This window comes from Bos indicus x Bos taurus, chromosome 13 (assembly GCF_003369695.1).
Source record: "Bos indicus x Bos taurus breed Angus x Brahman F1 hybrid chromosome 13, Bos_hybrid_MaternalHap_v2.0, whole genome shotgun sequence".
NCBI lineage: Eukaryota > Metazoa > Chordata > Mammalia > Artiodactyla > Bovidae > Bos > Bos indicus x Bos taurus.
The window spans coordinates 30947387-30962763 of record NC_040088.1 but is presented as its reverse complement, the minus strand read 5'-3'; the positions used below and the strand labels follow the sequence as shown (position 1 = coordinate 30962763).

At 52.8% G+C, this 15377-nt stretch overlaps 1 protein-coding gene across 5 annotated transcripts in view; it reads right to left on the bottom strand.

Moving 5' to 3' along the window:
• Positions 1-5944: 5944 nt before the first annotated feature.
• EBF4 (EBF family member 4) overlaps positions 5945-15377 on the bottom strand; it is a 57639-nt gene continuing 48206 nt past the window's right edge. For 4 of the 5 annotated variants that reach the window (XM_027559287.1, XM_027559288.1, XM_027559289.1 and 1 more), the window contains 10 exons: positions 14842-14959; positions 14626-14759; positions 14407-14533; positions 12316-12404; positions 12093-12158; positions 11818-11995; positions 11561-11749; positions 8283-8480; positions 6963-7038; positions 5945-6720 (listed from right to left, as the gene is read on the bottom strand). In XM_027559287.1, coding sequence (XP_027415088.1) covers positions 6968-7038; positions 8283-8480; positions 11561-11749; positions 11818-11995; positions 12093-12158; positions 12316-12404; positions 14407-14533; positions 14626-14759; positions 14842-14959 — 1170 coding nt within the window. In that variant the 3' untranslated portion in view covers positions 5945-6720; positions 6963-6967. The remainder of the gene's footprint in view (positions 6721-6962; positions 7039-8282; positions 8481-11560; positions 11750-11817; positions 11996-12092; positions 12159-12315; positions 12405-14406; positions 14534-14625; positions 14760-14841; positions 14960-15377) is intronic. The other variant, XR_003514077.1, reaches the window with a different exon arrangement.

The following is a 15377-nucleotide window of genomic DNA, read 5'->3' as shown; positions in this document are numbered from 1 at the left end:
TGCCCCTCCTCACTCCCCATCTCCTCAGGACTGAGGCAAGGCAGGGGCAGGGGTGGGCTTGGACACCTTCTCCTTTGAGAAGTGAGTAGAAGCAGGGGTCCCTGGACAGAGGGTCCATGAGTGTCTTTCTGGCACTCCAAAAGAAGGGACCCAGAGCTAAGGGTTCAGCTGAGGGGAGACAGGTTTGCATCGAGGTAGAATGACTTAGTGAGCGCTTGATTTGTAATGGTTCAACATTAGACATATAATGAATGCAATTCAGCACATTAACAAAATAATGGAGAAATTCATATGAATCTCTCAATTATATGCACATACGCATTCCATAAAATTTGGCATCCATTCATAATTAAACTTTTTTTTCTTAGAATATTAGGAATAGAAGGATGCCCATAAAACCAAACATGACACTTAATGTTAAAAGTTTGCCTTTCATGACGAGGAATGAAATGAAACTGCCCACTAACACTACTTCTATTTAACTTTGTATTGAAGGCACCAATGGTGTATTTAGGAAAGAAAAGGAAAGAACAGAAATAAGGATTGGAAATGAAGAAATAACACTGATGATAACACAGATGACAATATCAACTTAAGAAAATCCAAGATAATCTGTGGACAAAGTATTACTATGTGTGAGTTAAACTTGACCCCTTGCTCACACCATATATAAAAATTAAAGTATCTTCTTGATTTGGGGATAGGTGAAGATTTCTTAAAAAGGACACAAGAAACACTAACCATAAAGAAAAGATTGATAACTTAGACTACATTCAACTAAGAAATTCCAGTTATCAAAAAATCCCTTAGTGAGAGTGAGCAGGAAAGGGTGGAAGAAGTGGTAGGAGGACCTGAGTGCATCGGAGAGGTCAACGCCCACACCAATCAGGACTCTCACTTTGGGGGTCTTCTTATGAACACCAGACTTCAAAGTAGCTGGCTTCAAGGTGGCTCATTCCCTTCTGTCACCTGAAGTCTGTTGTTACTGCCTGCTGGAATGGCAGCAGAGGAAGGAAGCTCATGGGTGTCTGTGCAAAGCTATGGACAGGGAGGGGAAGCTAGTCAGACCAGGAGTAGGAGCAAGGAGTCTCTGAGAATCACTGAAGAGCCTGGCTCTTCTAGAGCCGGGGCACAAAGACACTGTGTATGATCTGTGAACTTCTTTCCATCTGGAGAAGTCATCTTAGGGAAGAGACAAGAGATTTGGGGGCCCATTTGAAACACCTCAACTATGTATAATGCTTGTCTCATTCTAAGCAGACCATGTGGTGGGGGAAATAGACCTTAGAGGTTACTCTGGCAAACAACTAATAATTTACATTCAAGGGCATGAGGTTTTACTGTTTTAGCTTTCACATTTATGTCCACAGTTCATCTTAATTGATTTTTGTGAATGCTGTGTTAATAGAGGTCAAGTTCCATCTTTTCATATAATACCTGATTGACCCAAAGTCATTTATTGAAAAGACCAGCCTTTCTGCATTGCACGTCAGTTTCCATTTTTCTGGGAGATTTTTCTCTTTTTTTTGGTTGCACCATGTGGCTTGTGAGATGATAGATCCCTGACCAGGAATTGAACTCAGACCACAGCAGTGAAAGCTCTGAGTCCTAACCACTGGACTGCCAAAGAGTTCCCTGGGAGATTTTTCTTTTTGGAAGAAACTAAGGGCCCCTCCAATATGGGCAGGGATGGCAAGAGGAGGATGTTTAGCAAAACAGTCAGCGTCAGGGCTGGTCAAAGCTGCAGTCGGACTTCCTTGGAGTCAGTGAGGCCTGTTCACAGTGGGTCCCGTCTGAGCCAAATACAGCTCCAGAGACTGCTGGAGGATACAGAACACAGCAGCCTGGTTCTGCTGGGAAACAAATGGGAAGGACACAGAGGATTTCCTGGGAGATGCTCTTTCTCTAAAGGTCAAGTGACTAAAAATGTGACCCCCATCTTATTCCCACCCCATCAGCCCTGTGGGAAAAAAAAGCCTGGTGGTGGGCTGATGCTAAGAAGGATCCCTTTGTCATCTGGCATCTTGGTACCTCCACCAGAAACAGTCTGAGCAGAGTTTGTGTCATCCGGTCCCAGGACAGGGAGGACCTACAGATGATGAAAAATTCATAAACTGACTTCAACTATGAAAAACCAACTTCCTCTTCCACTGCTGGACCGCCTGGGGCCACGTCCAGTGCACACAGTCATTCCTTATCCAGAGCCCCTCATCTTTGCCTCTTCAGTGTGCACCTGTCTGACTCTGTCTGCCCGCACTGCATCTCTTTGCCTGAGAGCTTCCTCTAGCTTCTGGGGCCTGCTGTCACCCTAGAAGTTCCAGGAAGGTGGTGCTCTCCTCTCACTGCCCCCAGAAGCTTCCGACCACTGACTGACGCTTGCTCCTTGACCCTCAGGTGGGAAATCTGAGGCATGTGTTTTACACGGTTTCCCAGAGTTCTCTGGTGGGACTAAGCCTCAGATAACTCACAGAAGTGACTTGCTTACACACACACAGTATTGGGCTTCCTTGCCTCCCCTGCCTCCCTTCCTCTGTCTCTCACTACTGCTCCCTGAGATTACGCCCCAAATAAACCCTCCAAGACCAAATCTTTGTCTCACACTCTGCTCCTGGGGGAATCTGCGTGAAGACAACCCCCATTCCAGGTGCATGATGCCACCCTAACGAATATGAACATAGGCACAGGGTTAGAACTTTCACCACTGGCCTGTTGCGTCCAGCACCTCCAGGCGTCAATCCTCGGGAACCAGTCTTGTCTTGTCAACAAAGCCTCAGGACTGTCGCTAGACTAGGACCTGGTTATATGCTAGCATTTGTTGGGCAATGGGGTCTCCACAGAGATTTATGTAAGATCAAGACCGAGCTTCTGTCACTAGTTTACCACCACCCTGACTCAGGATGGCTGGACAAACTTTATTTTCTTGGGCTCCAAAATCATGGTGGGTGGTGGCTGCATCCACGAATTTATTTATTTATTTATTTATTTTGCATCCACGAATTTAAAAGACACCTGCTCCTTGGAAGGAAAGCTATGACAAATCTAGACAGCATTTTAAAAAGCAGAGACATCACTTTGTCAACAATGATCCTTATAGTCAAAGCTACGGTTGTCCCAGGAGCCATGTACAGATGTGTGAGTTGGACTATTAAGAAGGCTGAGCACTGAAGAATTGATGCTTTTGAACTGTGGTGTTGGAGAAGACTCTTGAGAGTCCCTTCGACTGCAAGGAGATCAAACCAGTCAATTCTCAAGGAAATCAGTCCTGAATGTTCATTGGAAGGACTGATGCTAAAGCTGAATCTCCAATACTTTGGCCACTTGATGCGATGAACTGACTCATTTGAAAAGAACTTGATGCTGGGAAAGATCAAAGGCGGGAGGAGAAGGGGGAAGACAGAGGATGAGATGGTTGGATGGTATCACTGTCTTGATGGACATGAGTTTGAGCAAACTCTGGGAGATAGTGAAGGACAGGGAAGCCTGGCATGCTGCAGTCCAAGAGATTGTAGAGTCGGACACGTCTGAGCACCTGAACAACAGGATGGCTGGAGCTATGGAGAATGGAGTACCTTTCAACTAGAGAATGCTGGAAGTCCAGAGACATGTTCTGACTGTGAGACCTAGAAAAAAAATGCCTTTGTTGCTTTGCTAGAAGTGCTGCAGACCCAGATGCAGGCCCAGACTTGCTTGCAGGCTTGTCTTGTACTGATCCATGACTCATGGTCCAGATTCACTCACTCACTAATTTATCAGCTACAAAAAGGCTTGGTGTGATTATTTGCCAAATATGGTTAATAGTTGTCATCTCAAGGGACAGCCCTGACTAGAGACTGTGTTAAAAAGGATTTTGTGACCCTGGTGGTTCTGTGAAATAGTAGAACTGTTGGTTATACATGTCCATGTCCCCTCAGACTCACTGTTTCAGAATTTGTTTACAACATCCTACAACAAAGCCTACTGGTGGCTTTTTCCCTGCAGGAGGGACAGGCAGCCGGAAGTTTCAGAGTTAATCTCCTGGGAGCAGCCTCTAGACAGTGACAGATGAGGGCTGGAGGATCAATATCCCAGATCCTCGGCCCTGTGGGTGAGAAAACTCAGATGTGCTCTACACTGTCTTCCAGAGTCCTGCAGCAGGGAACCTGTCCCAGGTTTTGCCTCTAGGGGTACCAAAACCAAGATACATGATAAAGAAAATTGTGTTAGTCAGCCTAAGCTGCCAGGACAAAATACCATAGACTAGGTAGCTTAAACAAAGAAATGTATTTTCTTATGGATCTGGAAGTTAGAAGTCCCAGATCAAGGTGCAAGTTGATTCGATTCCTGGTGAGGACTCCTCCTGACTTGTGGGTGGCTGCCTCCTTGCTGTGTCCTCACACAGTGGAGAGAGCTCTGGAGTCTCTTCCTCTTCACAAAAGGTCACCAGTTTTATCAGATTAGGGTCCCACTCTTATGACCTCATGTAACCTTAATCACCTGCTTAAAGGTCCTATCTCCAAATACAGCCACAAAGGTGGAGGGGTTTGGGTTCCGTGTACGAATTTTGAGAGTGCACAGTTCAGTCTAGAGCAAATATCATAAATGATTGGCTCTGCCTGTTATGAATGAGGGAGTGGGAAGTGTCTTTACCGACTGACTGGCTGCACCGAGCAGCTTGTGGGATCTCAATTTCCTGAAACTGGACCCCCAGCAGTGGAGGAAGTGCAGGGTCCTAACCACTTGACCCTCAAGGAATTCCCAGGTGTGGGCAGCATAGACTCAAACTGTGGCTTGGGCACAGTTGTGAGATCTATGAGGACAAATACCACATCTTATTTACACCAGCCACAGCACCTGACCCATTCCAGGTACTGAGCTATCTCTACTCAGTAATAACCTGTATCTCGTAAGATCAGCATGTAGCAGGTAATCAGCTTGGGAGGGCCCTGGACTGTAGAAGCTGCTCAAAGCCTGCATGGAACAGGGTGTGGCTGCCAGGCTTTGGGGCTCTGCAACACAGGCTGAAGGCAGGAACTGAGGGGAGGCCAGGCAAGCACTAAGAAGGCAGGATGACCCAAGGCTACCCCATCATGGGCCCAGGTGAGATGAACCCCAGGATTGGCAGGAACACAAGAGAAGCGGAGGCCTCTGAGGGACAGGGCCAGCCCATCTGCCTTGGCAAGTGTATTTGTCCAGAGGCCCGCAGGGTGCAAGCTCATTGGCTGGGGAAAGACAGAGTTTCCAGAGGCCAGAGTCAAGGAGTGCTGTCAGGAGAGAGAAGGAAGCCTGAAGCCTGGAGCTGGACCCTGGGCTCTCTGGACAGTGCCTCAAAAAAGTGGCTCCCAGTGTCATAGAGGCAGACCTTTGGGGTCTAGGGAACACTGGTCGGGGGAGGCGGGGGGGCAACTGGGATTCATCCTATGAGTTGGGTGAATGAGCCTGGGAAATCTTGCCTTTCTAACCACCTCTCTTCCCAAACTCTGGGACAGGAGAGCTGGCAAGTGCCTAGACCTGGGGAGGAGGGAAGAGGTTAGGGGTGTTAGGCAGCCCTAGGAGCGAAGTTTCCCCATCCAGAGGCCTCTAGTCAGGAAGGATTTCACTTCTGAGCCTCTGTACATTGGGGTAGTATTTAGTTTGCTCTGTTCTAGTTCCCAGCAATGTCCTTCTGACAACCTCCCCTCCAACCCGCTTTGGTCCCAGTCAGACAGCTGAGGGACTGATTCCTCAGGCCCCAGAATGTGTTCCCAGTCAGTGCTGAGCCCACGTCCTGGGTCTTCAGGCTGCTGGCTTCCCACCCCTCCAGGGCCCCCCTACACAGTACCCGAGAGCATATATTGGGCAGGGAATACTTGTCAGTTGAACTCTGATGCTATTGAAAAAGTCCAAGGTATAAGAAGGCTGCTCAGGAGCATTTTAGAGCTGCAGAGTGAAGCAGACCCATGCCAAGGAAGCAGACAGAGAGGCTAGGTGGCTAGCTGCATTTGTGTTTATTGTTTTTTTCCAACCTCAGAAGAACATGAGGCCAGGGGCAGCTGGACCCATGGTTCTATCGGGCCAGCTAAAGTCATCTGTGTGGAGGGCCAGAGTCCATGAGACATTCACTGAGGGCAAGATCAACCAATCCAAGGGGCCTGGCACCTCCTCTTCTGTGTCCTTCATGCCCAAAGCCCCCTCAGGGATTCATGATGTGGCAAGAATGAGTGAGCAGGTCCCAAGGAGTGGGGCAGCCATGGGATCAAGTAGCTGTCAGAAGCTCCATGGGAGCCTAGCCAGGCTGCTGGGCACCACCCCTTGCCCCAGAAAGAATTGGGATGCTGGGATGGTTGAGATGGTCAGACGCAAACAGGACCTTCCCAGGCCACCTCTCCCTGAGCTCTTTCCCACAGTCCCCATCCTGCTCGTATCACCAGATGTCCTTGGTCTGTACAAGGTCCATCTCTTTCAGAGGAACTGACCCAGCAAGTAAGGTCAGGCATCCCAGCACCTCCCTAGGATGCTCTCCTAACAAGAGCATCAGCACAGTGCTGGGGCTTCCAACAAGCCCCAAGAAAAGGGAGGTGAGAGAAGCCTGTAGGACTGAAGTACCCTTGAGCACAGGGAGGAAGCCCTCTCCCCGTTCAGGGCTGTGGGTTGAGGTCTGCCTGCAGCCCTGGCCCTGCATCTGTCTGTGCCGTCATCCACAGCATGGGTGTGAATCCTGGAGGGACCACTAGTCCGAGCTCAGTGGGGGCAACACCTGTAGACCTGGTGGGGAAAGGAAAAGATGAAGATCCTGGAGGAAGGCTGGCCACAAGGCGACAGAAAGCCACTTCTCTCTTCTTGTTTAGCCTGGGCCACTGGGTTTTGTGGTTCTGACAACTGTCTAGATGGGCCCTGGAGAGGGAGACCTGGACCTCAACTCCCCATCCCTGCTAGTCTTTTGGAGAGAGCCCATCCAAGGGCCGGGGGGTTGGCGGGGGGGAGGCAAGACCCAGCCAGACACCTACCGTAATTAGGAGTATGCCAGGCCTTGAAGTCCCCGAGCTGGAGAGTGAAACTTGTCAGAATCTTCAAAAGGCTGGTCTACAGTAACCAAGGAGGGGAGCCATAAGCCATGTGTAGCCTGCACCCCTCTTGATTGGAAGCAGCACGCACTTTTTCAGGGCAGAGCTATCAAGAGCCTTGAAGGTAGTCAGCCACCCCCACTCCTAGCCTGGGCCCAGCACTGCAGACAGTTGGGTGAGGTATGTCCCCCAGACCTCTTGGGAGGTGCAGCCTCAAGCCCTTGCTCCCCTAGTTTCTTCAGTCAAGAGAGACGACTCGGGGTCGTCTTCTTCTTTCCAGCATGTCTCCTTCAGAGGGCCTCTCTCACGGTGAGGAAGCGGACAGCCACGTATCAGGATGGGAAAGGACAGAGGGCAGCCTCCAGAAGTACTGATACCTAATGCAGTGATGGCAGCAAGTCTTCCTCCCACATCCCACGAAATTCACCCCTTCCATCACTCTTGCCTCTGCCTAAACCCCTCGCTATGGTTTGCTGCAAGAGAAACTGGTGGTTCTCTGTCCTTTCTATTCCCTGCATTTTAAGCTTCAAACACACTTAAAAATTATCCAAAAATTGGAAATAAGGACAAACATGACCATGTTCTACCTCAAATCATCCTAGAGCATCATCTAACAAGCCCACCCCAAGAGTCATCTTATCCGAGGGGATGCAACTCTTTTTGACTTGCTATATACATTACTGGTTAGAGCCCAGGCTTTGTTAAGTTGGATGCTGACTTGGAAGAGATTGATAAATGGTACATAAATTATTTCACTAATGGACTGTGGGAGGGGTGACCTGGTCTCAATTCCCTATCTATAAAACGGGGAAGGCAAAGCCAGGCTAAAGTTTATCTAAGGTCAGCCTCCCTCCATTGAGTGAGTGACCAGGTCGCTCATGATGGTGTATGCTACCCTCCGGTGGACACAGGGAGGTACAGGTCAAAGGCATGCAGTCCACGCTACGGTTCCTCCAGCTGTGCGTTGGGTCTTTAATCTGGGCTCAACTGGATGGGGGTGAGGCCCTGGAGTGGTTTCCAGACCTTTTCCAACTAGTATCTGAGTCTTCTTGATGGTCCAGAGTGAGACCATCCCAAGCTATGAGGCCCAGGGAAGAGGGTCCAGATAGGCCTCCTTGGACCCCTGCAGAGCTTCCTTCTCTGCACCCCCCAGGGAGAACTGGGCAACTGGCTTGAAGCTCTTGTGAGATACGGATGGAGTGGGCCCCACAAGCCCAGCTGCTCTACCAAGTAGGTCCCAGCGAAGCAGCACAGAGCACTCACCTGGAAGCCCCTCTCCGTGGGTTCTGGGGCAGGCCTGGGGTGGGGAGCTGGGCGGGCGCAGCACGGGGGCAAAAGCGCTCCTCTGTTTGACAGCGGAGATCATGTGGACAGGCGAGAAGGAGAAGACGCTGGTGGTAGGGGCAGCCGCCGGGAGGGACATGGAGGAGGCAGAGGCCAGCGGGGGGCTAGAGGGCATGACTCCGGGGCGGGGCAGGGAGGGGCAGGCGCAGCAGGGAAGGCAGTGGGAGACACAACAGGGAGACAGCACCAGAGTGAGCAGCCTGGCTGCTGTCCTGGCACGAGCAGTATGCCCTGTGCGGGCTGCTGAACTGGGTGCCAGGCTCAGCCCTCAGTGGGAGGCTGTCAAGGTTTTGGGGGGACCTCTGGAGGCAGCCTGAGAACCTCTAGGGTTATGGGCTAGCGCTTGCTGTTTGGGGCAGGGGGAATCTAGAGCCCCTTTCTCTTAGGGTTGGAGATGATAAGACCAGAAGAGGTTAAAAAAGCAAGCAAGCAAGCAAGCAAAATCAGAACATCCAATGAAACCAAATACAGAGAGGTGTCCATAAAGATAGGAATGAAGATGAGATGGAACAAGTTAGGATTCCTGCTGAAAATCACTGGGATTCTGAGACACTCAGAAATCCTGATGGGCCCAGGGGCATTAAAGTTAGAGTCAAAGGTCAGGGTTCACAGCAGAGCTGGGGCAGGTGGTCAGGGTGAAGTTTGGGGGGTTCACGTAGGCTCCTGTTATAAAGCCCCTCTGTCCAGGATCACAGCTCACACAAGAACCCTAACTCCCCCTGACAAATATGTTCCCCTTACCAATTACACTCCCTTTGACTCCTAACACTTTGTTCTCTTCCAGCTTAATGCCAGTCCTCATCATCTTCAGCCCTGGTCCTAGAGGCCTCCTCCATCTCCTCCTTCCAGCTCGTTAATTTTAAGGAAATGTACAAAAATCCACATTCTCAGATCGTCCTGTTCTCTAACCCCCTGACCTCCACAGCTGTGGCTTGTTCTCCTGGGAATAACCAGGGAGCCTCCCACACACAGCCTTTGTCTGCCCCTCCTTCTTCTGCCTCACTTCCTCTCTTGGGGCTCCTGCCCAGGTCATTTCTGGATCCCTCTTTCTACATCCTCATCTGAACCCAATTCCCCACCTCTCTTTTCCAAACACCAATAGGACTGTGATCTGAGTGTTGTTTAAGCAGGGGGCAATGGGGTGAGGGTGTGGGTTTCCTGAAAGAAACCAGTAGCCTGAGAAAACTGCTTTTGGCATTTAGAAAACACTCTCATCCCCATCCCCCACCTCCTACTTTGGAACAGTGATGCCTTCAACAGCTGTCCCTATTCCAAATGTGCTCAGCCCCATGCATCATCTTTAAGACAATGCTGACTGCTAGCTAATGAGGCCCAGGGAACTCTATGGAGGGCTTGACATGAATGGCAGAAATGTACTGTATCTTTCAAGGCCCAGAGCTCACAGCTGCATTTTGCAGCTTGGGTAGTACTGGGAGTTGTGGGTCAGTCCAGAGCTGCTGGTGGCTGAAGCAGAAGGCAGATAAGAGGTCTAAGCAGACAGCTTCTGGCAGGGACAGTTCCGGATGTCATTACAGGCACGCCCTGGCAAACTCATACACCCATTGGAGTGCCACCACAAAGCATGCACAAGGGGAGTGGATGGGGACTGGACAGGACACTACTAGATGGCACTGGAGTGGGGCTGTGATGCTGGAGTAGGGCATAAGCAGCTAGGGAATTCTTGACCTCTTGGCTGAATGGGAAGACTCCAGGCAGTTGGCTTTGGCCCTCTGGGGCACTTTGTTTCTCCACTGCTGACTGATTGTACTGAGTGTGATGGATAAGAGGGGCTGGTGTTCCAAATTCCACCAGCTTTGATCTGGGGGGAACCCTGAGACAGGTGGTAAGAGTACTGTGCAGAACTGAAGCAAAGTGGGAGCACTGTAGCCTAGCTAGAGCAAAGAGGAGACAGGAGTCTTGGTGGGGACACCAGAGGGTCATGGTTTATGTGGACATCAGCACAGGGGGCTTCTGGTCCCAGATACTGAGCCCAGGCCAAAGGCAGAGCCCCAGAATCCAACTCACAGCCAAAAAGAGAAGTACCGAGGATGTAGGCCATGGCAAGGAAGTCTAGGCAGGTGCCAGATACGTTGGTCTTCAGCAATAGCAAACAAAAGACAGGGGATAAGCTAAGGAAAGGCAGGAAAAGCCACACAACCAGCTCCTTCTTGGCCGGCTTTCCCATTCTTCTGGCACAGCAGTGTCTCCCGGGAATCAAGGTGCATGCTCTCTTACAATTGCTGGGCAAGCTCCTTGAAGGTGAGCAAGGGTGGAACTATCCCCCAAGCCAGGTGCTTTACAGAGTTAAGTGCTTCATACATGTCTGCTGAATAGCTAAGCTATAGGAACCTGTAGACAGGCTCTTTTGGAACTTCGTGTTGGAAGGAGGGAGTTGAGGGCCATGCATGGTAAAAGCATAAATGCCTTCTGCTCATCTACCCAGCTCTGAGCTGCACACCCTAAGAAACCATACAGAAGATGGTTAGTGCCCACAGCTAGTGCTGGGATGCACAGTCACTGCACTCTTTCTGAATTGTGTCCAAGCCCTTTATGTACACTTGCACATTCAGGTCTGAGAACAACCTTAAGCAACAGATGATACTGATCCTGTTTTACAGAGAAAATTGAAGTAACTTGCTGAATGTCAGCTCCTCATTTCAACAAATGCTGAATCCAGGTGTCTGACTATACAGAATTCTCTTGCTCTGCACAACCAGATTGTGGGAGCTACCTCTTCCCTCCTCAAGCCCCCGCGTCTCCTGGGGGCCGTGGGGCCAGGTGGACACCTACTTTTCTTGCGCCCTGAGTTTCCTCAGGCTTCCGGCAGGGGGCACCAGCCCTCCTCCTGAAGCCCTGGCATACAAAGGGGGAAGGCCGGCGGTCCACTAGATTTAGGGAGGATACCCTGGTGTTAAAGCTCATTTCAGCAGGAGGGAAAAGCTAGAACCGATGTGCACAACTGCGGTCAGCAAAGAGATAAAGGTGCGAGAAGTGCCCTGGCCCCAAGGTGGCGGAGTGGGTCTCCAAAGGCAGAGAGAGGTCGCACACAGGAGGGCAACGCCAGGGTCGACGCTCAAGGGACAGGTGCCGGGAGTTCCTCCTTCCAACCCCATAGGCTAGGAGGGGGCCAAGCTGAGCCTCATTCTGCTCCCCGGGGCCTGGTCCTTCCCCCCACCCCCCGGGCAGGGGACACTCACTGGCGAAGGGTGAGGTGGCCGTGGAGCCATTGAGGAAGCTGGGGGACCCGGGCACACCGAGGCCGGTCACGCCCGGGGCCCCGTAGCCGCCGAGGCCAGCTCCGAGGATGCCGCCGTAGCCGCTCTGCTGTGAGCCGGGGCTGGGCGCGAACCCGCGCGGGGACGCGCTGCCACAGCTGCGCGCATACCCTGCGGGAGAGCGGCCGTCAGTGGCGCGCGCCCGCAGGGAAGGGGCCTCCGGGCGGCGGCGGACGCACCTGGCTCCGGCCCCGGCGTGGCGTCCCCGACGGCGATGGCCAGCGGGCTGCTGAAGGCGTTGATGCCCACGACGGCAGGGTGCGGGTGGCTAGGCGCCAGGGGTCCTAGCGGCGCCGGCGCGCGGGGGGCGCTGTACAGAGCCTCGGCCACGTCCGCCGCGCGCTTCAGGAGGAGCTCCTGCGAAGACAAGAGCGGGCACGGCCGGGGCAGCAGCGGGCGCCGGGAGGCGGGCAGCACCCGGCCCAGCGCGGGGAGGCGGGCGGAGGCGCCATACCTGGTTGCCGCTGGGCACTCCGTACAGGGCCTCTGCCAAGTCGGCCGCCCGCTTCAGCAACACTTCCTGGGGGCAGGGGAGGAGACGGCGGACGGAGGGGCGGCCCCGGGCGGGGGTGGCGGTGGTGCGGGGGGGGGGGGGGGGGTCCCGGAGCTACCTCTTCCCTCCCTATCCCCCCTCCGGCCACCGGCCACCGTCCTCCCTGCCTCGCCCTTTTGAGTACCTTGGGCAGCCTCTCGGGGTCTCCGGGGTGTCTGGGAATAACTTTCTGCAGCCTCTGGAATCCGTAGTCAATGGTGGGCTCATTCAGGGCTGGGGAAAGGGGTGGTGTTTGCAGGACGCCCCTCCCCGCATAGCGCCTACCAGCAAGCAGTCCCCGAGCCTGGATGCAGAACCCCTCCTCCGAGCCCAGCCCAGGCCTCTGGGAAAACTCTAGGCACGTGGGTCAGCAAGGTTCGGGAAATTTCTTCAGTTCCTTTCGTGCTCATTGATTAAACAAATGTTTACTGAGCCAGGCCCTGTGCCAGCTGCTTGGCATTAATACACATGCACTATAGGATCTCATTTGTGATTTGAAAAAAGACAACTGTATAAATATTAACTTAAGTACTCCTAGGGACAAGACTGGAGAGTTTTGTCTGCAGCTTTTGTCTGAGCTTATAAGGAGTAAACTATTTATCATAAAAAGATAAAAAAAAAAACGCGCAACAATCTCCATTTATCACCGCTCTGGTGGACTCTCAGCGGCGCCTGACCGTTAGGGGTACGCCTGTGCCCCAGGAATGGGCTGGCCCACACCCAGAGCTCTGGGGTGGATGCTGCAGCCTCCTGACCAGGCTTCCAAGACCTCTTCCCTCTTCCCTTCCCCTCCCCCCTCCTCTGGTCTGGTGGAGACCTATCTCACCAGCCTTAAAGCCCTACCTCCTTCTCCACTTCAAACTCTACATTTAGTGAATTTCCTTTTTTGATGTTGTTTAGTTGCTAAAGTTGTGTCGGACTCTTTTGCGAGCCCATGGGCTGTATAGCCCACCAGGCTTCTCTGTCGGTGGGATTTCCCAGGCAAGAATACCTGAGTGGGTTGCCATTTCCTTCTCCAGGGGATCTTCCCGACCCAGGGATAGAACCCACGTCTCCTGTATTGGCAGATAGATTCTTTACTGCTGAGCCACCAGGGAAGCCCATCTTAAGGCACTCCTTCAAGTGTCTTCGTACTTGCCATCCCTTCTCCTGGGACACCTTTTCCTCCTCACCTCTACCTCCTTATTCACCTCTCTGGTCCCAGCTTAGCAGTTTAGCCCACACTCGCACCTGGAGGTTTTCTCTGACCATCTACCAGCTCTTCCACTGTGTAACTCTACCAGCCCATGTGGTGTTCCCTGCTTGTCCCCTCTCACTCTTATATTGGAGCTCCCCAGTAAGCAGTAAGTAGGGTGCCTCTTGAAGGGCTCAGTGAATATCTCTTGGGTGGGGTGGGGCATTGGGGAGAAGTGCTGGAAGGTGGCAGTGGAGAGCATACTCTATTTGGCCAGGGGTCAAATAGAGCCAGGAAGGGGGATGAAGCCACATCTTCAGGAGTGGCCTACACGCCTGTCTTCTGTTAACTTTTTGCCCTGGCTTCATGCAAGGTATGTATGTGTGTTTGTGTGCATGCAGAATGAAGCCTGGGGTGGCTTGGGGGAACCAGGAGAACCAGGAAGATTTGGGAAGCAGCAAGTTATCTGGGGGCACCTTTTTTTTTTTTAACTTTTTATTTTGCTTTGCAGTATGGAAGGGGATGACAGAGGATGAGACAGTTGGACGGCATCACCGACTCAATGGACATGGGTTTGGGTGGACTCCAAGAGTTGGTGATGGACAGGGAGGCCTGGCGTGCTGTGGTTCATGGGGTTGCAAAGAGTCGGACATGACTGAGTGACTGAACTGAACTGAATAGCCAATTAACAATGTTGTGGTAGTTTCAGGTGGATAGCAAAGGGACTCAGCCATACATTTACATGTATACATTCTCCCTATTGGGGGGCATCTTTGAAATAAATCTCCCCATGGAGATGTTCTAGACACTGGGGAGTGCAGAAGGTAAAGCGGGTGCAGGGAGTTGCTCTGGTGGAGGCCAGGGAGGGAAACAGAAGTGAGGGAAAGAAAGTCCAGAGAGGAGGTGTCCTGGGGTGTGGGGTGAGCACCAGCAGGGGCTTAGGGGGTCTGGCCGCCTGGTCACACCACAGCGATTTGCCGACTCCCATACCAGGGCTAGTGTGTGTGACGTGGGGCTCCTTCCCGAAACCCTGGGCCTCCCCTCACCCACCCGACTCCTTACCTGTGTAGACAAAGCGTCCCGGGGCTCCCTTGCAAAACTGCTTGGATTTGTAGGACAGGGTCACCTCCACCACCCCAGGGATGTGCCGTGGGGGCGTCTGAACCCGTATGGCGTGGGGCGTGATGAGCTGCGAGGGGAGAAGGGAGGCCTGCGGGTTCTGACCCGGTGAGGGCAGGGTCCAGCCCCAGGCTGGGAGGGAGACTGGCGGGAGTGGCCCACCTCACTCCACACGAGCACGTTCCCAAACACGACCTGTAACCCATCGAAGAAGTTGTCGCCGATGACAATGACGGTGGCGCCGCCTGTGGTCCAGCCCTCCCCAGGACTGATGGCCTTGATGCAGGGGGTGGCAGCTGGGAGGCAGGAGAGGAGCCAGGTCAGGGGCCCACGCCAAGGTGGGGACTGGGGCTAGGGTGTGGGCTGGGGGGTCCTGACCTTCGGAGGGGTCCAGGCGGCGTGCCCTGCGGCCATGCTTGGAGTTGTTGTGCACAAACATGTTGTCTGACACAGCCAGCACGTGTCCGTCCACGCTCACTGTTGTGGACACCACCACCTGTGGGGAGAGCCAAGGCCAGCCTGGCTGGGGCTCCCGGTAAGGGACTGCTGGAGGGCACTGCCAACTTGAGGCTGGTGGCTGGATACTGTAACTGTAGTTCAGAGTCACTGGCATGAGGAAGAGCTTCAGCCCCTCTGGGGCTGAGCTGGTGGAAGGGGGACCAACTAGATCAGGTGACCCTCTCACATACACAATCTCTGGCTGCCCAGGGGAACGGACCCCCAGGAGCTAGAAAAATCAAAAGCCCTGAAAAAAAAATCCTCTGACTCCTTGGGCAGAGTGGCTACTGTTTCTGCGCTCACATGCACCACAGGCTGTATCCCTGGGGCGCCAAGTCAGGAATGGGTCTTAGGCAAGTGCGAGTGAGCCTTTTGATGGGGGAGGGGGGCATCAGCTTGAGAACCCGTTGGCAGAA